General features: G+C 62.3%; 1 protein-coding gene and 3 non-coding genes across 5 annotated transcripts in view; all 4 read right to left on the reverse strand.

Annotated features, from left to right (window-relative positions):
- Positions 1 to 1,935: 1,935 nt before the first annotated feature.
- On the reverse strand, positions 1,936 to 2,099 carry LOC120371194. The gene has a single exon (XR_005584193.1). It is a non-coding gene; the product is annotated as a U1 spliceosomal RNA (small nuclear RNA).
- A 4,039-nt stretch (positions 2,100 to 6,138) lies between these two features.
- LOC120371195 lies at positions 6,139 to 6,302 on the reverse strand. The gene has a single exon (XR_005584194.1). It is a non-coding gene; the product is annotated as a U1 spliceosomal RNA (small nuclear RNA).
- A 2,441-nt stretch (positions 6,303 to 8,743) lies between these two features.
- On the reverse strand, positions 8,744 to 8,907 carry LOC120371196. Its single transcript, XR_005584195.1, has one exon. It is a non-coding gene; the product is annotated as a U1 spliceosomal RNA (small nuclear RNA).
- A 2,216-nt stretch (positions 8,908 to 11,123) lies between these two features.
- The window catches only part of IPO13 (importin 13), a 61,375-nt gene continuing 48,242 nt past the window's right edge, over positions 11,124 to 24,256 (reverse strand). Inside the window, exons 15-20 of one of the 2 annotated variants that reach the window (XM_039485290.1) lie at positions 23,153 to 23,205; positions 14,125 to 14,191; positions 13,915 to 13,973; positions 13,314 to 13,403; positions 12,741 to 12,922; positions 11,124 to 12,192 (exon numbers count right to left, since the gene is read on the reverse strand). In XM_039485290.1, coding sequence (XP_039341224.1) covers positions 12,096 to 12,192; positions 12,741 to 12,922; positions 13,314 to 13,403; positions 13,915 to 13,973; positions 14,125 to 14,191; positions 23,153 to 23,205 — 548 coding nt within the window. In that variant the 3' untranslated portion in view covers positions 11,124 to 12,095. Of the gene's footprint in view, positions 12,196 to 12,740; positions 12,923 to 13,313; positions 13,404 to 13,914; positions 13,974 to 14,124; positions 14,192 to 23,152; positions 23,206 to 24,256 lie in introns of both variants that reach the window. The other variant, XM_039485289.1, reaches the window with a different exon arrangement.

Consider the following 24,256-nt stretch of genomic DNA (forward strand, 5'->3'; position numbering starts at 1 on the left):
GATGCGCCCACACGGGCAGGGTTTAGGGCACCAGCCCCCCCCTCCCCCCCAGGCGGGCAAGGAATCGCCGCCCACCCAGCTGGGCCAGGCCCAAAGGGCTGTGCTTGGCTCTAGGTTGGCATGTGCCCATTAACGAGCCAGCTGGTGCCGATGTGCCGGCAAGCTGGGCAGACACCTGGTGTGAGCGCTGGCCTGTCTAGTCCATGCCGTGCCACAGGGGCTCCCCGCACTGCGTGAGCTGCTGTGAGTGGTACAGGAGGAGATGCCGGCCGGATGCCGCGGGGACATAGAACGGTCAGCGCCCAGCTAACTGGTGCAGCGCCTCATGATCTTTGAAAAGTCCTGGCGATCGGGGGAGGTCCCGGACGACTGGAAAAAGGCTAATGTAGTGCCCGTCTTTAAAAAAGGGAAGGAGGAGGATCAGGGGAACTACAGGCCAGTCAGCCTGATCTCAGTCCCTGGAAAAATCATGGAGCAGGTCCTCAAGGAATCAATTCTGAAGCACTTATTCGACATTGGTGAGGCCCCATCTGGAGTACCGTGCCCAGTTTGGGGCCCCACACTACAAGAAGGATGTGGAAAAATTGGAAAGAGTCCAGGGGAGGGCCAGAAAAATGATTAGGGGGCCGGAGCACATGATTGTTTAGTCTGCAGACGAGGAGATTGAGGGGGGATTTGATCGCTGCTTTCAACTACCTGAAGGGGGGTTCCAAAGAGGATGGATCTAGACTGTTCTCAGTGGTACCAGATGACAGAACAAGGAGTAATGGTCTCAAGTTGCAGTGGGGGAGGTTTAGGTTGGATATTAGGCAAACTCTTTTTCACTAGGAGGGTGGTGAAGCACTGGGATGGGTTCCCGAGGGAGGTGGTGGAATCTCCTTCCTGAGAGGTGTTCAAGCTCAGGCTTGACAAAGCCCTGGCTGGGATGATTTAGCTGGGGTTGGTCCTGCTTTGAGCAGGGGGTTGGACTAGATACCTCCTGAGGTCCCTTCCAGCCCTGATAGTCTGTGATTCTAGGCCGAGCCATACGGTACAGACAGGAGTCCCGTGGACCCGCCGTCTGGCACCTGCCACGTGCTGCCAAGCCGGGCCCGCCCCTACCCAGCGCTTGGGCCAAAGGACTCGTCCGGCTCTGCATTGACACGGCGCCCATTCGCTAGCGCCAAAGCCGCAAGCAGCTTTGCAAAGTGCAGGGGGAGCCGGGGCCCAGCCAAATGAACGAGGGGGGAGGGGGGTGGAGGCATGAGCCCCTTCAGTCCCACCGCTGCCCTGCACCCAGGCAGCTTATACTAACAGCACATATACAGCCCCCAGGAACGTGGGGTCGGCGGAGCCACTCGTGCCTGGAGAGGCCTGAGCTGGCTCCAGGGGGCACGAGCGAGGGCAGGGGCTCCGAGCAGCAGCCGGCCCTTCCGTGGTGCCAGGTGTGGCTAATCCCCGGCAGAGCAGCAGCTGGCTGCTCCCTGGGCCCAAGGAATCCCGGCGGGTGGGGTGGGGGGAGCTCCCCTTTTCCCCAGGCATCTTCCCACTGGGAGCCAGAACCAGGGCAGGAGGTTTGGGGGCAGGTGCTGGAGACAGCAGGTTTCCCCCACCCCGCCCAGCTCCGCCTCAGGCTAGACCCAGCGCCAGCCCCAGCCTGGTTTCTATGGTGCCATAAAGGGACTGGCGCCTGTTTCACCCCCCTCCCAAGAGCAGCCTTCCGAAAAGCAGATTTTGAAGAAAGCTTTGATTTGGGAAAGAAGAACCCAAAAGGATGAAACGAGGCTTAACAGACCGTAGGCAGCAAAGGAAAAAAGAAAGCAGTGGAGCGGCCCCGGGAACCGTGAAAAAGCAGATAAAGACACAAAGGTAACCAAAAAGCCACAGATCGCTAGCTAATAAGGCAGAGAACCCAAAGCACAGCGCCCAGATTAGTCTGTTCTTGACACCACTCGCCAGGGGAGAGCGCGAACGCAGTCCCCCACTACCACAAATTATGCAGTCGAGTTTCCCGCATTTGGGGAAATCGCAGGGGTCAGCACACCCGCAGTGCAATGGATGAGCCTCACCCTGGGAAAACCACCTTCGTGATCATGGTATCTCCCCTGCCAGGTAAGTATGAGTTCCTGCCGCCCGGCCGCCACCCGCCCTCGTTCGCCCCACACTCTCAACACACGGTGGGGCCCGACTCGGACCGACCGCCGGCCTCGCCCACACCGGCCCCCACTGCCGACAGCTGTCCCGACGCGGCCCCGGAGCCCCTCCCTTCTCCACGCCGAGCTCCCGGTGCCAAAGTCGGGCCCTGCTGGGCAGCCTGCGTCCGCTCCCACAATGCTCTGCTCGCACACAGATCTGCATACCCGCTCCCGCGGCTCCGCCCCTCCGCTCGGGCCCCTCCCCCTGCCTGCCCGGCCCGGCGCTCTCCCCTGGGCGGGTGGGGGTGGTGCCCGTCGAGCCAGGGCGGCGGGGACCCCGGCCCCACTCTGGCACAGTCATTGGGGGGGGCAGCTCCTCAGCCCCCAGCAGCATTTGGGGGTCCCCTGGGGGCGTGACCCGGCCCCCAGTGCTGTCCCCGCTCCCCGCCCTGCAGCCTGGGGGCCTGGCACCCAAGGGGTTACAGCTGCTGGGGGCGGGGGGCCCAGGTTTGAATCCCCCCCAGGGGCAGCACCCATCACTCACTACCCCCCCCTCCCCGCATGAGGACAGGCTGCGTCAGAGCCCCCGCACTAGGGAGAGGGTCACTCTCCAGCTCAGCTCCCGGCACCCCCAGCCTGTGTGTGTGGACAGCCCCCGCCCCAGCCCCCAGGCCTGAGCTGGCTCCAGGGTGCACGAGCGAGGGCAGGGGCTCCGAGCAGCAGCCGGCCCCTCCGTGGTGCCAGGCGTGGCTAATCCCCGCTGCTCCCTGGGCCCAAGGAATCCCGGCGGGTGGGGTGGGGGGAGCTCCCCTTTTCCCCAGGCATCTTCCCACTGGGAGCCAGAACCCGGGCAGGGGGTTTGGGGGCAGGTGCTGGAGACAGCAGGTTTCCCCCACCCCGCCCAGCTCCGCCTCAGGCTAGACCCAGCGCCAGCCCCAGCCTGGTTTCTATGGTGCCATAAAGGGACTGGTGCCCGTTTCACCCCCCCGCCCCTCTCAGCGAGATAAGGAGGCAGCTCCTGGAATAACCTCTGCCCCCCCACCCCAGCCAGGCTGGGCAGTGGGCATGAACAGGGGCCCTGCACCCCACTCCTCGTGGCCTTTGGACTCCAGAGTCACTGGGAGTAAAGGGCTCAGCGGGGTGGGGTGGGGTGGGGGGCTGAGGATGGGCAGCACCCAGGCTTGGAGATGCGAGCGGGAGTGGGAGGACCCATCTTGAGCCCCACGCAGGCACATCAGAAAAACAGGGCTCCGATGAGAACAGGAGGGGCTGCAGGTCAGGAGTTGGGGCCAGGCTAGCAGGGGGCTGCGGGTCAGGATTGAGGGGCACTGTCAGAGCTGAGGGGAGCCCAGGGCTGGGCTAGCAGGGGCTGCGGGTTGGGATTGAGGGGCACTGTCAGAGCTGAGGGGAGCCCAGGGCTGGGCTGGCAGGGGGCTGCGGGTCGGGATTGAGGGGCACTGTCAGAGCTGAGGGGAGCCCAGGGCCGGGCTAGCAGGGGCTGCGGGTCGGGATTGAGGGGCACTGTCAGAGCTGAGGGGAGCCCAGGGCTGGGCTAGCAGGGGCTGCGGGTCGGGATTGAGGGGCACTGTCAGAGTTGGGAGGAGCCCAGGGCTGGGCTAGCAGGGGCTGCGGGTCGGGATTGAGGGGCACTGTCAGAGCTGAGGGGAGCCCAGGGCTGGGCTAGCAGGGGCTGTGGGTCAGGATTGAGGGGCACTGTCAGAGTTGGGAGGAGCCCAGGGCTGGGCTAGCAGGGGCTGCGGGTCGGGATTGAGGGGCACTGTCAGAGCTGAGGGGAGCCCAGGGCTGGGCTAGCAGGGGCTGCGGGTCGGGATTGAGGGGCACTGTCAGAGCTGAGGGGAGCCCAGGGCCGGGCTAGCAGGGGCTGCGGGTCAGGGTGGGGGGCACTGGTAATGCCAGCCAAAGTCAGGCAGCAGAACAGCAGGGGGTGCTGCAGGCTGGGAGTGGCGGAGTGGGGGCACAAGCAGAGCTGGGGAGGCAATATCTGGAGTACCGTGTCCAGTTTGGGCCCCACACTACAAGAAGGATGTGGAAAAATTGGAAAGAGTCCAGTGGAGGGCCAGAAAAATGATTAGGGGGCCGGAGCACATGATTGTTTAGTCTGCAGACGAGGAGATTGAGGGGGGATTTGATCGCTGCTTTCAACTACCTGAAAGGAGGTTCCGAACACGATGGATCTAGACTGTTCTTAGTGGTAGAAGATGACAGAACAAGGAGTAAAGATCTAAGTTATAATTGGACCTGGGTATGTGGCTGATCCTTTGGTGTTGGAAGAACCTTTTCTTTTATATGAAGTAAGATGTTCAGGAATCATCATCATATCTGACAGGTGTGTCCGGACGGAGGCCTGAGGCTGGGCACTTTAAGGGAACTGCGGGGTTTGAACTTCTGAGTAACCAGTGAGGTAACACAGGAGCTGTTCTGTGCTGGTTGGTAAATCTAAGTATTGGAATAACCACCAGCGTTTGGGGTTGGTCTGCCCCGTTTGGTTTGCAGTTCACCCTGATTGAGTGACCTCAGCTGGCTCCCACGGACAGCACTGTCACACGCGCCCAAAGGGGCCATCACGGTAGCGCTCTGGGATGTTTATGGGGAGCTCATTGCGGGGCAGCAAATGCAAAGGGGCTTGTGTAAAAACACATAACAAGGCTGATGCCCGGCCGCGCTCGCGGGGCCGGACCAAATAGTGAGGGGCTGGTCTCTTTTAGATGGGGGGGGGCTAGCAGAGGAAGCATCAGGACACCTGAGTTCTAACAAGCTCTGGGAGCGTGTGGGGGCCCCTGTGATTAGAGCAGGGGGTTCTAGCCCCGGCTTTGGGAGGGGAGCGGGGCCCTGTGGTTAGAGCAGAGCAGCTGGGCTGGGTTCTAGCCCTCTGCCTAGTTCCAGAATCCTGCATGGGGCAAAAGCGGGGGGGGGGGGGCGAGCAGCTCAGCAGGTGGGGGGATGGGGAGGCTGGCATCAGAGGCAGACCACGTTGTGAACAGGACGGGGGGTGCGAGGGGGTTGGACACCAACTGTGCGAGGAAGCAGCTGTGCAGATGTATGAAAATATCAGTGATGGCCGGCTGAGGCCCCACAAATTCATCACACACTGGGCCCCACTCAGCGATTGCCCACAGGACAGAGCCGGGAGCCCCAGAAACGCGAGTCAGGCCCGTGGTGTGTTCAGTGAGGGGCTGGGGGTGCCAGGCCCCTGTGCAGAGCTGGCAGGACCGGGAGGTGGGGGAGATGCCAGGGCTCCTTTCCCTCCACTCTTTGGTGGCAGGGGGCACATGCAGGGTCATTTCCTGCTGGCTAAGGGCACCGGCTGTCTCAGCCTGGGCCTGGCCATGCAATGAGTTTGGGGCGCTCAGCCCCGAGAGCTGGGGCGAGGTGTTCACGGCACAACCAGCCCGGCCCCAAGGCAGAGACTGAATGTCTCACCAGGCCCGGGCGGGGAGGCAAGAGCCCCGCAGGGGCTGCATGTGCCATGACTGAGCGCGCCTACCTGGTGGAGCTGAGCACTTGAGTGGGTTGGGGCAGCCCCTCAGCTGGGTGTGTTGGGGGGAAGGGCCCCCCCAGCAGTGAGCAGATCCAGTGCAGCAAATGGCATTTGGGGAGGGCGTGGGCCTAAAGCCATGGGAAAACCTCCTCCCCACCAGGGTGGTGCCAGCCCAGTGTCTGTCCCAGTAAGATGGTTGGTCCCACGAGAGAGACTATGTCCCCGAGAGCAGCCTTCCGAAAGGCAGGTTTTGAAGAGAGCTTTGCTTTGGGAAAGAAGAGCCCAAGATGAGGCTTAACGAACCGTAAGCAGCAAAGGCCCCAGCGAGTGAAAAACGCAGTTCTAGTGAAGAGAAAAGAAATCAGAGAAGCGGCTCCGGGAAACCTGGATAAAGCAAATAACGACACAAAGGAAACCAAAACCCCACGGCTCGCCAGCGAAAGAAGCAGAGAACTCAAAGCACAGGAAATACAGCGCTGCCAAGGGCCCTCCAAGCCAGACCTGTCTGTTTTTGACACCACTCGCCAGGGGAGAGCGCGAACGCAGTCCCCCACTACCACAAATTATGCAGTCGAGTTTCCCGCATTTGGGGAAATCGCAGGGGTCAGCACACCCGCAGTGCAATGGATGAGCCTCACCCTGGGAAAACCACCTTCGTGATCATGGTATCTCCCCTGCCAGGTAAGTATGAGTTCCTAACGCCCGGCCGCCGCCCGCCCTCGCTCGCCCCACACTTCTAACACACGGGGCGGACCGCCGCGCCCCGACCGCCGGCCTCGACCACACCGGCCCCCACTGCCGACAGCTGCCCCGACGCGGCTCCGGAGCCCCTCCCTTCTCCACGCCGAGCTCCCGGTGCCAAAGTCGGGCCCTGCCGGGCAGCCTGCGTCCGCTCCCACAATGCTCTGCTCGCACACAGATCTGCATACCCGCTCCCGCGGCTCCGCCCCTCCGCTCGGGCCCCTCCCCCTGCCTGCCCGGCCCGGCGCTCTCCCCTGGGCGGGTGGGGGTGGTGCCCGTCGAGCCAGGGCGGCGGGGACCCCGGCCCCACTCTGGCACAGTCATTGGGGGGGCAGCTCCTCAGCCCCCAGCAGCATTTGGGGGTCCCCTGGGGGCGTGACCCGGCCCCCAGTGCTGTCCCCGCTCCCCGCCCTGCAGCCTGGGGGCCTGGCACCCAAGGGGTTACAGCTGCTGGGGGCGGGGGGCCCAGGTTTGAATCCCCCCCAGGGGCAGCACCCATCACTCACTACCCCCCCCCCCGCATGAGGACAGGCTGCGTCAGAGCCCCCGCACTAGGGAGAGGGTCACTCTCCAGCTCAGCTCCCGGCACCCCCAGCCTGTGTGTGTGGACGGCCCCCGCCCCAGCCCCCAGGCCTGAGCTGGCTCCAGGGGGCACGAGCGAGGGCGGGGGCTCCGAGCAGCAGCCGGCCCCTCCGTGGTGCCAGGTGTGGCTAATCCCCGGCAGAGCAGCGGCTGGCTGCTCCCTGGGCCCAAGGAATCCCGGCGGGTGGGGTGGGGGGAGCTCCCCTTTTCCCCAGGCATCTTTCCACTGGGAGCCAGAACCCGGGCAGGGGGTTTGGGGGCAGGTGCTGGAGACAGCAGGTTTCCCCCACCCCGCCCAGCTCCGCCTCAGGCTAGACCCAGCGCCAGCCCCAGCCTGGTTTCTATGGTGCCATAAAGGGACTGGCGCCCGTTTCACACCCCCCGCGGGAGCCCAGGGCCGGGCTAGCAGGGGCTGCGGGTCAGGACTGAGGGGCACTGTCAGAGCTGAGGGGAGCCCAGGGCTGGGTTAGCAGGGGCTGCGGGTCGGGATTGGACTGTGTTCCTGTCGTCTAAATAAACCTTCTGATTTACTGGCTGGCTGAGAGTCACGGTGAATCGCAGGAAGCCGGGGGTGCAGGGCCTTGACTCCCCCTCCCACGCCGTGACAACCAGTGACCCCTGTGCACACCTGCATGTGGGCCCAGGAGCTCTCGGCACTGCCTGGTGTGGGGGCGGGGTTACAGGGACTGATTTAAGGAGTGTGATGCGCCCACACGGGCAGGGTTTAGGGCACCAGTCTCCCCTCCCCCCCAGGCGGGTGAGGAATCGCTGCCCACCCAGCTGGGCCAGGCCCAAAGGGCTGCGCTTGGCTCTAGTTTGGCATGTGCCCATTAACGAGCCAGCTGGTGCCGATGTGCCGGCAGGCTGGGCAGACACCTGGTGTGAGCGCTGGCCTGTCTAGTCCATGCCGTGCCACAGGGGCTCCCCGCACCGGTACAGAAAGGAGTCCCGTGGACCCGCCATCTGGCACAGAACTCGGTCTGGCACCTGCCACGTGCTGCCGAGCCGGGCCCGCCCCTGTGAAGACCTGGGAGGACTGGGGGTGGGGGGAGATGCTCCTCTCCCGCCACTCTTTGGTGGCAGGGGGCACTCGCAGGGTCATTTCCTGCTGGCTAAGGGCACCAGCTGTCTCAGCCTGGGCCTGGCCATGCAATGAGTTTGGGGCGCTCGGCCCCGAGAGCTGGGGCGAGGTGTTCACGGCACACCCAGCCCGGCCCCAAGGCAGAGACTGAATGTCCCACCAGGCCCAGGAAGGGCGACAAGAGCCCCGCGGGGGCTGCATGTGCCATGACTGAGCGCGCCTACCTGGTGGAGCTGAGCACTTGAGTGGGTTGGGGCAGCCCCTCAGCTGGGTGTGTTGGGGGAAGGGCCAGTGGATCTAGTGCAGCAAATGGCATTTGGGTCAGGTGTGGGCCTAAAGCCATGGAAAAACCTCGTCTCCCCCAGGGTGGTGCCAGCCTAGTGTCTGTCCCAGTAAGATGGTTGGTCCCAAGAGAAAGACTATTTTCACAAGAGCAGCCGAAAGGCAGGTTTTGAAGAGAGCTTTGCTTTGGGAAAGAAGAGCCCAAGAGGAAGAAAAAAGACTTACAGGACCGTAGGCAACAAAGGCCCCAGCAAGAGAAAAAGGCAGTTCTAGCGAGTGGAAAAAAGAGCAGAGGAGCGGCCCCAGGAAACATAAAAACCAAGTGATGACAAAAAACAGACACAAAACCCAGGAATCTCCAGCAAAAAAAGCGAGCACAGCAAAGAAAGCGCTAAAAAAATCTCTTTTCCAAGCCAGACCCGTCTATTTTTTGACACCACTCGCCAGGGGAGAGCGCGAACGCAGTCCCCCACTACCACAAATTATGCAGTCGAGTTTCCCGCATTTGGGGAAATCGCAGGGGTCAACACACCCGCAGTGCAATGGATGAGCCTCACCCTGGGAAAACCACCTTCGTGATCATGGTATCTCCCCTGCCAGGTAAGTATGAGTTCCTGCCGCCCGGCCGCCGCCCGCCCTCGCTCGCCCCACACTCTCAACACACGGTGGGGCCCGACTCGGACCGACCGCCGGCCTCGCCCACACCGGCCCCCACTGCCGACAGCTGCCCCGACGCGGCCCCGGAGCCCCTCTCTTCTCCACGCCGAGCTCCCGGTGCCAAAGTCGGGCCCTGCTGGGCAGCCTGCGTCCGCTCCCACAATGCTCTGCTCGCACACAGATCTGCATACCCGCTCCCGCGGCTCCGCCCCTCCGCTCGGGCCCCTCCCCCTGCCTGCCCGGGCCCGGCGCTCTCCCCTGGGCGGGTGGGGGTGGTGCCCGTCGAGCCAGGGCGGCGGGGACCCCGGCCACACTCTGGCACAGTCATTGGGGGCGCAGCTCCTCAGCCCCCAGCAGCATTTGGGGGTCCCCTGGGGGCGTGACCCGGCCCCCAGTGCTGTCCCCGCTCCCCGCCCTGCAGCCTGGGGGCCTGGCACCCAAGGGGTTACAGCTGCTGGGGGCGGGGGGCCCAGGGTTGAATCCCCCCCAGGGGCAGCACCCATTACTCACTACCCCCCCCCCCGCATGAGGACAGGCTGCGTCAGAGCCCCCGCACTAGGGAGAGGGTCACTCTCCAGCTCAGCTCCCTGCACCCCCAGCCTGTGTGTGTGGACGGCCCCCGCCCCAACCCCCAGGCCTGAGCTGGCTCCAGGGGGCACGAGCGAGGGCGGGGGCTCCGAGCAGCAGCCGGCCCCTCCGTGGTGCCAGGTGTGGCTAATCCCCGGCAGAGCAGCGGCTGGCTGCTCCCTGGGCCCAAGGAATCCCGGCGGGTGGGGTGGGGGGAGCTCCCCTTTTCCCCAGGCATCTTCCCACTGGGAGCCAGAACCCGGGCAGGGGGTTTGGGGGCAGGTGCTGGAGACAGCAGGTTTCCCCCACCCCGCCCAGCTCCGCCTCAGGCTAGACCCAGCGCCAGCCCCAGCCTGGTTTCTATGGTGCCATAAAGGGACTGGCGCCCGTTTCACCCCCCCGCCCCCGCCAGAGAGATAAAGAGGCAGCTGCTGGATTGAGGGCTGTGGCCCTCCCTGGTCCCCCAGCTGGACCTGACTGAGGGGGTCCTGTTGTCTGTAGCAGCAAGGCCTGTCTGGGACTGTGTTCCTGGCATCTAAATAAACCTTCTGATTCGCTGGCTGAGAGTCACGGTGAATCGCAGGAAGCCGGGGGTGCAGGGCCTTGACTCCCCCTCCCACACCATGACAACCAGTGACCCCTGTGCACACCTGCATGTGGGCCCAGGAGCTCTCGGCACTGCCTGGTGTGGGGGCGGGGTTACAGGGACTGTTTTAAGGCGTGTGATGCGCCCACACGGGCAGGGTTTAGGGCACCAGCCCCCCCTCACCCCCTCCAGGCAGGCAAGGAATCGCCGCCCACCCAGCTGGGCCAGGCCCAAAGGGCTGCGCTTGGCTCTAGGTTGGCATGTGCCCATTAACGAGCCAGCTGGTGCCTAACGTGCCGGCAAGCTGGGCAGACACCTGGTTGGATATTAGGAAAACCCTTTTTCACTCAGAGAGTGGTGAAGCACTGGAATGGGTTCCCTAGGGAGGTGGTGGAATCTCCTTCCTTAGAGGTTTTGAAGGTCAGGCTTGACAAAGCCCTGGCTGGGATGATTTAGCTGGGGATTGGTCCTGCTTTGAGCAGGGGGTTGGACTAGATACCGGTAAATTAGGGGGGGAAAAGTGCGGCCTATACTCGGGACAATACGGTACCTCCTGAGGTCCCTTCCACCTCTGATATTCTATGAAACCCACATGGCCTCCCTGTACCTGTGGCTGGAGAGAAGCTAGTGAGGCTACAATGAACCAAGCAAAAGGGGAAACTGGCAGCATGGGGGTGCTGTTCCCTGTGACTGGCACTCCCGCCCTGCTTGTGCCAGGCCCCAGAGCCACCCCTGAACCCCGCTAAGCACAAGAGCTGGGGGCTGGGCCCAGCTGAGGTTCAGGCCTTGGGGGTGGGGCTGGGGGCTTGGCCAGCGGGATTGCATTCTCACAAGCCAGGTGAGCCTGCAGCCCTGGGGAGGATGGGCCCTGCCCACCCCTGGGCACCCTACACTGACCTCTCACAGGGCTGAGGCATAGCTGTGCCCATCCGCTGGACGACAGGAGCTGCTGGAGCAGCTCAGCAGTGGCCCACTCCCCTGCTTAGAGTGGCCACATGGTGGTTGTGAAGAGAAGGGCTCTCTGGGAACTGGGCGTCACTGGTCCAGAGCCACACTCCAGCCCTGGCTGCCTACGCTTGGGGTGGCACAAGAGATGCTCCAGCAGCCCTAGCCCCTGTGAGAGCTGCCCCCCACCAGAGAAGATGGACAGACAGCCAAGTCTTCGCCTGCTCTGCTGCAGGCCGCTTTGGCTAGTGCTGAGCTGCAGTCAGATGCAGCGGCTGCTTGCTCTGTTCTCAGGCCAGTACCTGCAGCACGGCCACCAGCTCTCCCGGCCCTGGCCTGGTGCTTTTCCTCGGGCAACTAGCTGGGTCCCAAGCCGCCACCTCTAGGGCGAAGCCACACCAGCCTCATGCTGACTGCCCAGGTCCCCCAGCCTGTTCAGAGAGCGGCAGAGTGAGGAGCAACAAGCCAAACCCCTGGCACTCAGCAGCTCCCAGCACCCCTGCGTGCTGAGCTCCTCTCCCCGGGGCTGCAGCCTGAGCACCCCGTGCTGGCCATGCGCAGAGGGGTACCAAGTGGAGAGGGGAGGCTCTGGGGGGTGCCCCTGGCGCTGGGCTGAGCAGGACCCAGGCAGAAGAAACACAGCCACAGCGTAGAAATATCCTGACTATAATTAGGTGCAGGGCTCCCCCAAACCACACACACGGCCAGAGGGCAAGGGCCCTGGTGCGGGACGGTCACCACCATGGACACGCTAGGGGCAGCCTCCTGCCGGGACTCCGGCCCACGGGAAGGGCAGTCACTGTGCCAGGTCCGTCTGTCCAGTCTCCCCGCCATGTCCTGCAGCCGCTGCCGCCCGCTCCCAGCCCCTGCGGGGGAGCATGCTGGGGGACCGGAGGATGGTAGCTGAGCAGCGTCCGGAGTGGGTTACTTCGAGGTGGAGGGTTATTCTACGAGCCGGATTGCAGCGGGGCAGGGAGGACAGGGGCTGCCGTGCGGGGAAGAGCTGGCCTGGGCGATCCATCTGCTTTCCCGGCGGGGCTCTCAGTAGTCGGCTGTGTACTCTGTGCCATGCAGCCCCCGGCACAGCAGGGTGAACTCCTTCACCATCTCCTTCACACGCCTCTTGTTCACGCGCTCTCTGCTAACACGGAGACAGGGACACGCGTGAGCCAGACAGACTCTGCCAATACTCACCCGTGGCCCACAGCCAGCTTGCTGCCTGTGGGACCAGCAGCACCGGCATGGCAGAGCTAAAGGGGAGAACGGGCGGGGGCAGCACGCAGAGCCGGGGGAGGGAGGGGAGATGGCTCCTTGCGGGGCCGGCTGGCACGCAGAGCCGGGGGGGGAGGGGCTCCCCTTGCGGGGCCGGCTGGCACGCAGAGCCGGGGGCTCCTTGCGGGGCCGGCTGGCACGCAGAGCCGGGGGCTCCTTGCGGGCCGGCTGGCACGCAGAGCCGGGAGGGGAGGGGGAGGGGGCTCCCCTTGCGGGGCCGGCTGGCACGCAGAGCCGGGAGGGGGCTCCCCTTGCGGGGCCGGCTGGCACGCAGAGCCGGGAGGGGAGGGGGCTCCCCTTGCGGGGCCGGCTGGCAGGTGTGCAGAGCAGCCGGGGGGGGGGGGGGGGAGTTGGCCCCTGCCCCAGGCGCCTCCCCTCTGGGATCACTCTGTGGGCTCCTCGGGTCAGCCCCACCTGAGGATCTGCTGGCTGAAGGTGTCTTTCTGCTCCGGGCTGAGGCGGGCCGAGGGGAAGCCCTCCTGCTGCATGGCCGCCTTCATCCAGACGCTCAGGTAGCTGAAGCAGTGCTTGCTCAGGGCGAAGAGGATCTCTGCAAAGTGATCCATCAGGCTGCGGGAGGCCTGGCCCCCGATGCCCTGCGAAGCACAGACCCTGCTGAGTGCGTGCCAGAGGAGCGCCCGACTGGCAGCACCAGCCAAGGGCCCGAGTTTCGGGGCCCCTCCTCCTGCGGGGAGCCCTGGTGGAGCATCACTCTGTGCCCCAAGAACACACTGCCCAGGGCGCAAGGAGCTGCAGGGACAGCGCAGACCCGTTTGCGGGAGTGGGAAGACCCACCAGGCACAGGCCCACGCAGGGAGGACTCAACACTTGGCCAAGGCCTGCTGAGGGGAAGCTACGTTGGCAGGTGAACATGCCCCAGGGTCTGCCCCGACTCCTGTAGTGCCCCCAGGGCCCTGCCCCCCTCCCTCTCCCCGGGGTCCTGCCCCAAACCCTCCCTCTCCCCCACTCCAGGGCCTGCCCCCTTACCTCCAGCACAGCCTGCAGCAGCAGCTTGCCATTCTCATGCACCACCTGCCCCACAGGGGGGATTTCTCCACACCGAGGCAGCAGCTCCGTCTGCAACAGGACCCGGGGAGTTCAGTCCAGCCCCAGAGAGCAGCCCTTCAGGCAGCACCCAAGCAGCGAGCCGGGAGAGCCGCCATTCCCCCTCCCCCAGGGCACGGGGCCCCCAAGCCCTTCCCCTCCGTAGCGGGGTCAGTGAATTTGGAGCAGAACGCGGGGGTCCCCCCCCAGGGCCCAAAGGAGCAGGACGCCCGGTGCCAGCACCCTGCCGCTCCTGCAGAGCCAGGGGGAGGGGCACAGAACATTGCACAGCAGGGCCTGGCAGGTTGCTGCAGCCAACCCCAGGGCACAGGGGACCCAGCTAGGTTCAGGCCGCCAAGTCCCACAGCTGCAGCAGGAGAGGAGCCCTGGTTATCTAGCCTCCTCCAGACCCAGGGATGGGGCCCGTCAGCCTGGGGCCCCCAGGGGACTGCATGGGAACAGCTTCCCCCAAGCAGACCCCTAGTCACCCTGGAGTGCAGCCATGCGACCACCACCAGCCACAAAGGGAAGCCACAATACTCACAAAAAAGCCACAGGAAGCTTTGACGGTCAGGGCCTCAGGGAACTTCAAGGAGAGAACACCTGAGGGGCAGAAACCACCAGGGTTAGCAGCCAGAAGAGCCACCACCCCTCCCCGGTCCTCTCCAGGACACCCCCGCAGCTCCCTGCAGGCTCCCTAGAGGGGCTGGGGCTGGGGCTGGCTGCCACGGCCCCTGCTGCCAGGGCTACTCACCACACTGGAACACCGCTGGGACGTCCAGGCTGCTGCACAGGAACAGGTCGGGCTTCCTTTTGAGAGCCTGCAAAGCAGACAGAGCCACAATAACCCGGTCTGCAGAGCCAGCAGACACAGCGAACCCAGAGCTCACTGCTGCCCCACCACCGGGCACACACTTACCTGGCACGGCCAGTCTGCAGAGCAGAAAGGGGAAACCCATTTCCCCCAGAAAACACCCATCGAGCCCATCCCAGTGCTCCCCGAGGCCCCAGGACTCTGTGGCCAGTGGCCACGGCTGTTCCGTGCACACTGCTGGCACATGGACGCTGCCAGGGCCGAGCAGGGCCCGGCTCAGCAGGAGGCAGTAGAAACACTCCTGTTTTGGCCACCTCTTTTCTTATGAAGAGAGGATTCCCCGGGGGCAGGGGGGGGGGAAACAGAGTTTACCGGGTCAGAGCAAGGGCCCTGCTTCCAAGGCTGAGCAGGTCACCTCCCTACACCTTGGTTCTGCGGCTGGGGGCCAGAGATCAACGGGGCGTGGCTGGAGAAGGGGAGGCAGCTCTAGACTGCTTGGCATCTCCTGAGCAGCAAGCGGCTCTGAAGTGTGAGGCGCTTCTGCTGCCTGGTGGGCTCAGACGTTTGCTGTTCAGCCGCCCCCACTGGCGGGAGGGACGCTCTAGGCCCGGGGATGCCAGGCCACCCCCGCCGAGACACGGGGCCTTCAAAGAAGAGGCAGGGGATGTGTGTCACCAGTTAATGGGAAATGTAGGGATTCAACCCGAGTTGCTCCGGCGTGGGCCCAGCGGGAGAAAGCCAAGGAATTCCCTGATCCCAGAGCCCTCCCATGGCAGGAGGGACTGGCCAGGCAGAGTCGTGCCATTTCCACAGCCTGCAAGGGAGCCTGGAGGACACGCACTCTGCTGGCCTGGCTAGTGCCCAGCGCGGCCTGCCAGCACCACGGACAGCGCAGCAGCTGACCATCCTTCCCACCCTGGTCACAGCAGCACCGGGAGAACAGCTGCAGCTCTGTGCCCAGAGAAACCCCCGCCAGCAGACAGGCCCCATGCCCTTTGCGCACAGCCGGGAAACCGGCTTCTGCCCCCGCTGGGCATTTGACCAGCCTCTCGCTGAGCAGCGTGCCCAGCTACTGGGGCAGACGCAGACCCAGACACCTGCCGCTGCCCGATTCCCATTGCCTGGGATAACGCCGGCCCCTCAGCATGCTGCACCCGCCATCCCAACAGACTGCCCCAGCCCTTCTCACAAGCTCCACCCTGGCCTGAGCCAGCAGTGACAGGCCAGCCCTGAGCTGTGCTCCTCACAAACAGGGCTGTTTCTACTGGTGTGACTGGGGCGCCTGACGATGCAGGTGTGTATAGACAAACAGGATGCAGCCCTCCATGCCAGCCAGTGGCCCTGTCTGCTCGCAGGGCAGTGGGAAAGGCTGAGACGTCTACCGTAAAAAATAAAGTGGTTCCCCGGCCCTTCCCCTAGCGCGGCTGTGGTGACCGCACGGGGCTCTCCCCACAGAGCAGCAGGCTGGCTGGCCTGACATCCCCGCGTGACAGGCCAGGCCCATGTCTGCAGGAAGTTGCACCTCCCTGTAGGATGGCATGGAAGTTTTGTGCTCTGGAGCATGAGGACTGAGACCCCTCATTTCTAGCATAGTGTCGCTGCAGCTGTTCTCATCAGCCTCTGCGGATGGGCAGCTGTCTGCATGCACGACCTGCTGCTGGGACTGCACAGGTTACACTTAACCACCATTTCACACTGCACAGACTGACCTCACGGACACTACAGGAGTCGGCCAGGGACACAGGCCCGAGGAATGAAAGCCACCTACCCGGTCTGTGCACCCACAGGACAGGGGCTATACATCAAGCAGCGCGGCCTGCGGCTGGAACTAGCAGATTTCTCTGCACTGCTTTGGGGCAGCTGACTTACCTGCCTCCACCTCAGCCATGTATCAGTGATGCCCGGGGAGGAAGCTCAGTGTAACATGTGGATATTCCTCCTACATAGGCACAATATCCAGGTGTATCCATGCACACCCCGTGCACTACCCAGGAAGGGATTCGCACCATACGCCTGAGGCAGGAGCCCCTTACTGGGTTTATTCTAGAGGGAGGAGGAGATTTGACATGCGCTGAGACCTGTGCAGGCCTCCCCCAGCCAGCGAGCTCTGCGGGACACCTCTGTCCACCTGCCTGGAAGCAGGAACACGCACTCACTCCACGCACCAGCCCTGCTCGGCTACGACCACACCGGAATGAAAGACCCATGGCAGGCCCACATCAGCTGACTCAGGCTCGCAATGCGGGGCTAAAAATTGCTGTGTAGACATTTGGGCTCAGGGTGGACCCCCCCCCCTTTGTGGGGTCCCAGAACCCAGGTTCCAGCCTGCGCCCGACCATCTACACAGCCATTGTAAAGCTCCACAGCCTGATCCCAAGTCAGCTGTACCCAGGTCTGGTGTGGAGTTGTGTGTAGACGTATCCTTCGGGCCATGCTGGCGCCCAAAATCCCAGAGAACAGCCAGGGCTCTGGAAGGGTGCAGGCCACCCCACAGCAAGGCCCAGGAAGGGAGCGGAGCAGCAGAGCAGAGGAGGAAGGCAGGCAGGTTGCAGCCCGAGGCCTGGCCATAGGAGGCTCTGTCCTCCTCGGGGCAAGGCCGACGGGAGCGAGGCAAGTCCAGGAGAGGGCTCTGGGCGCACTTTGCACAGAGAGCAGAGCCTTGGACACGCTGCCCCTTAGTGCAGGGCCACAGGCCTGGCCTGTCAGACATGGCAGAGCTGCTTCCTTTGGAGGAGGGGGTAGGGCACAAGGAGGGAGCAGCCAGCTCTTGACGGACAAGGTGGGTGGGAGCTGACCCAGGCAGGGCCCCCTGCTCCGTGGGCGGAGATGGGGAAGCATTTCGAGGAGGCTCACAGGAGCCATGGTGAGAACACAAGGGGCCAAACCGAAACGCCACTTCTCGACGGGCCCTTGCGAGTGGGCCTGACGTGAGCAGCTGCCCAGATGGGCTCTGTGGCTGAGCTCCAAGGCAGCAGTAGTTCCTACACAGCCCCATAGCTGGGCCCCTCCTAAACCCAGTTTGGGGGAATCCCCACACCCCTAAGGATGAAGGCTTTGAGTCTCATGCCATGGAAAGGGCGCCCAGGCTGCCGATGGTGTGTGTGAAATGGCTTCTCTCACAGGGATCAGCTGAGAGATGGGAGCAGCCAGCCAACCTCCAGCCCGTTAACTCCAGCAGCTCCACCTCCACTGCAGCATGGCTGCGGCCACAGGGGAGTCTCTGCAGACAGAGGCCTTGGCCCCAATGACAGTTACCCCCACTCAGTACCCTCTGATCTACCTGGGAAAGGTCTGCCCATGCCCCAGCCCATGGAAGGGGAAGGTGTGAGCCCCCCACGGCTGGAGCTGCTTGCTGAGCTGGGACAGAGCAGCATTGCCAAGGGTTGCAGGATTCAGCTGAGCAAAGGGCTGTTCTGCTCATCCTAGCTGCCTAGTTCCAGCTTCCCATGGGCGCAGGGGGCCAGGCTGATCCGATGGGCGCGCTCTACTTGGGCTGAGACGCGGAGAGCCTGGGTCCTGAGGAAGAAACTCTTGGAGCTGCCCAGGCACCTGTTGCCCAACTGTGACATCCTGTTTGAATCAAGAGTGGTGGAGAAAGTGCGGAGGGGCTGGGCCCTCTGCTCCGAGCCTGGGCGCGTGGACTCTCTCCAGGAGCTCCAGGAGCCCTTTGGGCAGGCTGGCATCCGCTGGGATTCTGGGTGAGGCTTCCTGGAAGTCACATTTCTCCCCAGCAGCCCCCATCCCAGAGACTGACAGAGAGAAGGAAGGCCTGGAGCACAGTCCTGAGCCCCTGGCCTGCTGTGACACGTGGACAGGAAAGGCAGGCCTGGGACACGCCTGGGAGGCACTGGTGAATGGAAGGAGGGGCGCTGCTGAACCAGGAACCGGGCCCCCAGGCAGCTCAAAGCTTGGGAAGGAGCCAGAGTGCGCGTCTTCCTGCTGCTGACAGACAGCTCCGCTAAGACAGAGCCAGTGGGAATGAGGGCTGCCCAGATAATGAAAAACATGGCCTCTCCTCCTTCTCCAGGCTAGGGTGAGAGGTGAGTCTATCTGTGTCCCACAGGGCCAGCGTCATGCAAAGGAGGTAGGGAGGCCCCATGCTGGTGTTGGAGCAACCGCTCCCGCATGCACTGCTGGGTCTGAGCAGGAGGCAGAGCCCTCAGCCAGAAACCCAAACTTTCTGGGTGGCTTCAGGCCCGAGGCATCCACATTGGTCTGGAGGCACAAGTGCTTCTGGACCTTATAAAGCACACGGCAGACATGGGCAGTGGCTTGCTCAGTTCGGGAGGAGACACCAATCCCAGGCAGAATAATAGAGAAGCAGGCCTTGGTTCAGTGGATAAAGAATGGTGATGTACTCAATGGCAGACAGCATGGCTTTATGGACAGCAGGCTCTGCTACACAAACACATTTCGTTCTTTGCTGAGATGCCAAGTCCGGATGGTAAAGGTGAGGGCACAGATAGAATATTTCGACTTTTGTAGAGGTTTGGAATGAAATTCGGATTAAAAACTACCACGACACACCTTCGAGAAAGCACCTGATAGCCAGTTCTTCACCCATGTAACTTCTTTCTCCTCCCCAATACCCTAAAGATCCATGTTCTAGAAACAGGACGGTTAATACGTGGGAACCCAGGGTTTCCGGAATCTGTTGCTCTCTCACTTCTGGTGTGTAGAGTGCTTTTATAGGCTGGCACCTAGAATGTTTGGGTTAGTATAAGAAAGTGAAAAATATAAATATATAAACAGGAGTTATAAATAAATGACTGCTAGGAGCTGGGTCTGGGCGATGGGATGGATCACTTGATAACGGTCCTGTTCTTTCCATCTGAGGATATTGGGCTAGCCGGACCACTGGTCTGACCCAGTCTGGCCATTCTCATGTTGTCATGTTCTTAAAGAAAAGAATTGCCTGGCTGACCGATCTCACTGAATGGGGTGTTTCTAGTGGGGTCCCCCAGAGACCGGCTCAAGGCCTGACACCACCGTCAGTGGCCTGGAAATAAACACAGAATCACTGCTGAGCAGATCTGTGGGTGGCACGAAGTCTGGCAGCATGTTACGTAATGAGGACAGTCATATGGAGCAAACCGGATGGCTTGGCAAGCTGGGCCCAGGGAATCAAACTGTGCTTTAATGCAGCCGAATGCCAAGTCATCCATCTGAGAACAGGGAATGCCAGCCACCCCTGCAGCCTGCGGCTGTATCCTGGAAAGCAGGGCCTGGAAAAAGGATCCCGTGGTCACAGCGGACAAGCCACTCAATAGGAGCTCCCAGTGCCCTGCTGTGGCACAGAGGGATAAAGCCACAGAAGAGCAGGGAGTGGGAGGAGAGCGGGACTGCAGCTCTGTACGCAGCATTGGCACGACTCACATTGGCACACTGGGGGCCACATGTTTAAAAGGATGTGGAAAAACTGAAAAGGGTGCAGGAAAGAGAGAATCTGTTTGGAGGGCTGGAGGAAATGCCTGACAGTGAGAGATTTAAAGAGCTCAGTCTGTTCAGTTTATAAAAACAAAGGCTGACAGTTGACCTGACAACTATCTCCAGGTACCTTCCCGGGGAGAAAAGAGCTCTTGAACCGAGCAGAGAAAAGCTGGCCAAGGACCCAGGGCTGGAAGCTGAAACTGGACAAATTCAATCAGAGATCAGGCCAGGTTTCGAACGGGGATGGTGATTAACTGCTGGACCAAAGCGCCAGGGCAGGGGTGGATACTCCATCAGAAAACTGCTGCACTTGGATGTGGTGAGAGGCCGTCCAGGCCCACAACGTCAGATCAGCTCCTGGAAGCAGAGTCCTCAGGAGGAGGAGATTTTGCCTTCCTCTGCACAAGGCAATTCCTCCAAGTCTTGGGTTTGGGCATGTGGAGAGCTGCCTTGGCCTTGTCTAGAGAAAGAGGCGGCCAGAAAAGAGGTGGCAGCTATGGCAAGCTGGAAGGACTTGGGAGGCTGCATTAAAACATGTGTGGTGGAGAAATGCTGTGCCCCATGTCTGAGAGGCTGCCGTCCTAGAGGGGAATGCATGGGGCTGCAAGAGAGGGGTGAGGAAGGGCCGGGGGGTGACGAGCATCCAACAGATGCTGAGGCAGAGGCTGGCTTTGGGAGGGGTGGGGTGCAGTCGCTGCATCTCCCACCTGAGCCTAACAGCCACCCCTGGTGCAAAGTCCTTCCCCTCCACTGACAGAGATGCTGGGGCAGGCGTTCCCAGAAGCAGCAGACACGGTGCCAGCTGCCAGCAGTGCTCCTGGGGGCAGGAAGGCTGGGCGCGTGGGCATCTACCAGGTTCTGGTAGGGCTGGGGCAATGTCTAGAGAAACGTGCTGATTCCGGCCTCGGGAAGCCAGCGGGTGTGGCACTATCTAGGGTGGGCAGAGGGCACAGCATGAGCATCAAAGGATGGAGTAGCCAGGCTGCACCTTTGCTGCATCCCTGCACAGAGGAGGGGTCACCACGGCTTGGGAGGGCTCAGAGGAGACCCAATATTTTCAAGACACCGCAATTGTCTCATGACTCATGGATTTCAATGGGAAGCGACCAGCCCCTGAAAGTCCCTCTCGCGCCGGTGGGTAGAACTAGGCTGGGGTCAGAAGGCTGAGTTTCAAAACACCGCTCTCACGTATTGGTTTTCATTACAGCAGTGTCAGGCAAAGCGAGTCTGTGAAATGCAAGATAATTCACCGCCCACTCCTGTGGCAGCTCCACCCACTAGAGGGGGCAGCCGGACAATCTACAGGGCAAAGCCAGGGCGGGCAGGAAGGTGGCAGGGAACTGGTAGCCGGGAATGCTAGGAAGAGCTCAGGAGGGCTGCTAGGACGGCCCCTGTACTAACCGCCCCGTTCCAGCACCAGCCAGTTCTGCACTTGAAAGAACTGGGCACATTTCAGAGGCAGAAGGCAGCGATCCCAGGCCCCGGCTGCCCAGTGCTCTTGCTGGCTGCAGGGCTACAGCAGCTGGGGCCGGGGCTGGGAGGAGGCGCACAGCTGGAAAACAAAAGCCAAGTGGTGACTGGGCTTGTATTGGTCTATGCTAGGGAGCGCAGGAGGAGGGAGCGGATCCCAGTTAGGAGCAGCGCAGGACAGACGTACCTGTATCTACTGCAGTGTGTGCTCCAGCCACGCGGGTCTGTGGGGCCAGACACGCGCTGGCGCATCACTGTGCAGGCAGGCAGAGCCCCTGTAAGAACATCAGACTGGAGGAAGAAGCTGGGGCCAGCATTCCCCAGAGGCACCATGCACTGGAGGGGGCTAGGGACCGGCCTGGCTCCCCTGGAGCAGCAGGTGCAGTCTCGATCCACTCCCAATGGCAGACATGGCCACAGCGAGTGAACCAGCCAGGCAGGACCCACACACGACTCAGGACCATGGGGACCGCTCATCGCAACTGCGTCCACCCCACCGACTGCCTAGGCCAGGCCATGGCCACCATGTCTGTAGGGCCCTGGGGCTGGGATCCTGCCAACCCAGTCAGGAGGCTGCTCTACCCGCTAGTTCAGAGAGGCCCGGCCCTGTCTGAGGCACCCGCATGGCTCCCGGCAATGCGGGCACACATCAAAGGCCTGGCCATTTTGTTACTGAGGAGAGCCGCATGCCAGCTCCTTGGTGGGGTTTCTTCAAACCCACCACGATGGAGAGGCCCAGGCGAGGGGTCCCCCTGTCCTGGGAAGCTGCACACAGCATTGTGCCTGGAGGCTGCCCCCCTCCTGCGGAGGTGTTAGACGTTCTCTTGGGAAGCTGGCTGCCAGGTGGGGGCGAGGCGCCAGCATCCTGTGTCTCCCCCGACAGGTGTATATACACACCAGCATAACACAGACTCCTGCCTCTGCGCAGCCCTGTGCTCCAGCCCCTCCAAACCATGGGCGTTCTGACAGCTGGGCTGGCTTGGACACTGCTCCTTGTGACGGCAGCCAGCGCTGCCTCTGGGGAAGCACACTCCAGGCGCGGTGGCCTTTCACACTGCCATGCCGGCAGAGCCAACAGAGCCGCAGCAATCAAAGCCCTGCGTGGCCACCTCTGGCGGGCAGGCGGCTGCCCTCAGCTCGAGACTCAGCGGCCAAGAGAACGGCCCTGAGCCCAGACATACGAAGAGGGGTGGCCAGCGCATGTTGGGTCAGAGACCTGCAGACACCAGCTCTGCCGTCCCTGGGACAGACAGCCCCGTCTCCTCCCGTGCCAAAGAGCCAGGCAGCATCTCCCCATGGAGCTTCAGGGCCTGCCCTCAGAAACTGCATTTCTAGCACCACCCTGCTGGGCTCGGGTCTCAGCCTCCCCGAGCCGGTGCCCCAGTGTGAGAGCAGGCTGCGGGTGGGCAGCACAGAACAGGTGCAGGGCTCTCCCCGATCCAGACGCCAGCCTCCAACAGTAGGGACCCTGCCCAGGCGGCACACAGGGCAGACGGGCTGATGCCCAGCTGCCACCACAGACATCTTGCTCCCATTACCAGACGGCTCCAGATGGAACCCCAGATGCTGCTCCCCCTGCAGGCGTGGAGGGAGACTGCCTTTCTAAAGGGCAGTTTGGGGCCACGGTGCGATGGCTGGGGGCAAGGGAGCTCTGTCCCCCATGAGAGAGCCATCTAGCTAGGCTGGTCTCGGCTCAAGGGGACCTCCCACCTGGCAGAGAGGCAGCTGGAGGAGTGGAAAACGCTCTAGTTTTCTTTAGAACAAGTCTGAGCTCGGAGCAGCGTGAGGATCCCGTCCCGGCTCTGGCCGCCCCCACCCCTCCGCATTTCGCCGGGAGGCGGCAGCTCCGAGGCTCCTGCAGAGCAGGGCACTGCCCAGGGGATGGCGCAAACCCAGAACTAAAGGAGAATGTTTTGTTTTCAACTTCCACGGAAACAGATGGAGAAACTCGATATTCAACTAAAAGGAAAAAAACGTTGTCAACAGAAAGCTAAAAATAGGTTTAAATTGAATTAAATAAGAGAAAGAGAGAGAACAGAAAGTGAATGAATAAGAAACTAAAACACACCTGTGCCAGGAGTTGCATAAATGAATCAACAATATCAGGATGATCCCTGGGCCCTAAAAATATAATAAAGATGTAACTTAAGAGAAAATCATACAAACAGCAACTCAACATCATATAGTTATGTGATACGGAAAGAATTTACAAGTGAAAACAGGAGTGTGGGGGGACGGGGGAGGAGTGCGAGGGGGGAGGAGGGGGGACATGAGCAGCTTGAAGCAAGTTAAAGAAACAAAACATACAAAAATCATGAAACTGGAGAACCCAAGAACAAAAAGAAACCGCAAAGGAAAGGGTCCGAAGCCCCCAGGGACTGCGGCCAAGCGCCCGGGAGGAGCTCTTCGTGTCTCAGAGAGGAGGAGGAGCGGGAGGAAAAGCGGGGGGGCTCGCTGGGCACCATCTCCACAAGGAGAGTTAGAGCGTTTGAACTGGGGGACTGAACGGGAGTCTGCAAAACCATTTGGTCCTGAAAAAATAACTACAAATAAATGACAAACCTCAGCAAATGCTCAACAGGCCAGGAGGGGCCCAAGTCACCGGAGCCTCCGGAACAGCCACCCTCCCCGGCCCTGCTCCTCAGACGCTCGGCTGGCTCTGCCATCCACTCTGCGTGCAGGAACCCGAGAGCCGGCTCCCCGCGTCCCTTCCGTGCTAGCGCTCACAGCTTCGAGAACTCCACGGCACGGCCACCTGGCCTCTGATTCTACACAAGCCTCTCTCCGCTAACACAGGTGAGGCATTCAGTCCAGCTCCCTGCGCAGGCACGGCCAGCACGCACGCAGCATCCACTTGCTTGGCTCAGGGCTGTTTGCCACAGAACAGGGTCCCTGTATCCTGAAGGGGGGGAAGCCCCCATGGGCGGGGCGCTGGGCTGCACTCGGGCAGGCAGTCTCCCCTGGGGCTGGTTCGCTCACTTCCCAGCCCTTTGAAACGGGTGAGGCTCTCTACCCCCCGATCCTCAGAGTCGGGACCATCGCTGCCCTGGGGTGTGCCGTGCCCACTGGGACCTGGGCCAAGAGCTTCTACTGGCCATAGCCCCCCACCCGAAGCTGCTGCCGCTGACATCAGCAGAGTTCTGCACAGACTTCCAGGGGAGCAGGCCCAGCC

Source organism: Mauremys reevesii, linkage group 8 (genome assembly GCF_016161935.1).
Source record: "Mauremys reevesii isolate NIE-2019 linkage group 8, ASM1616193v1, whole genome shotgun sequence".
Taxonomy (NCBI): Eukaryota; Metazoa; Chordata; order Testudines; family Geoemydidae; genus Mauremys; species Mauremys reevesii.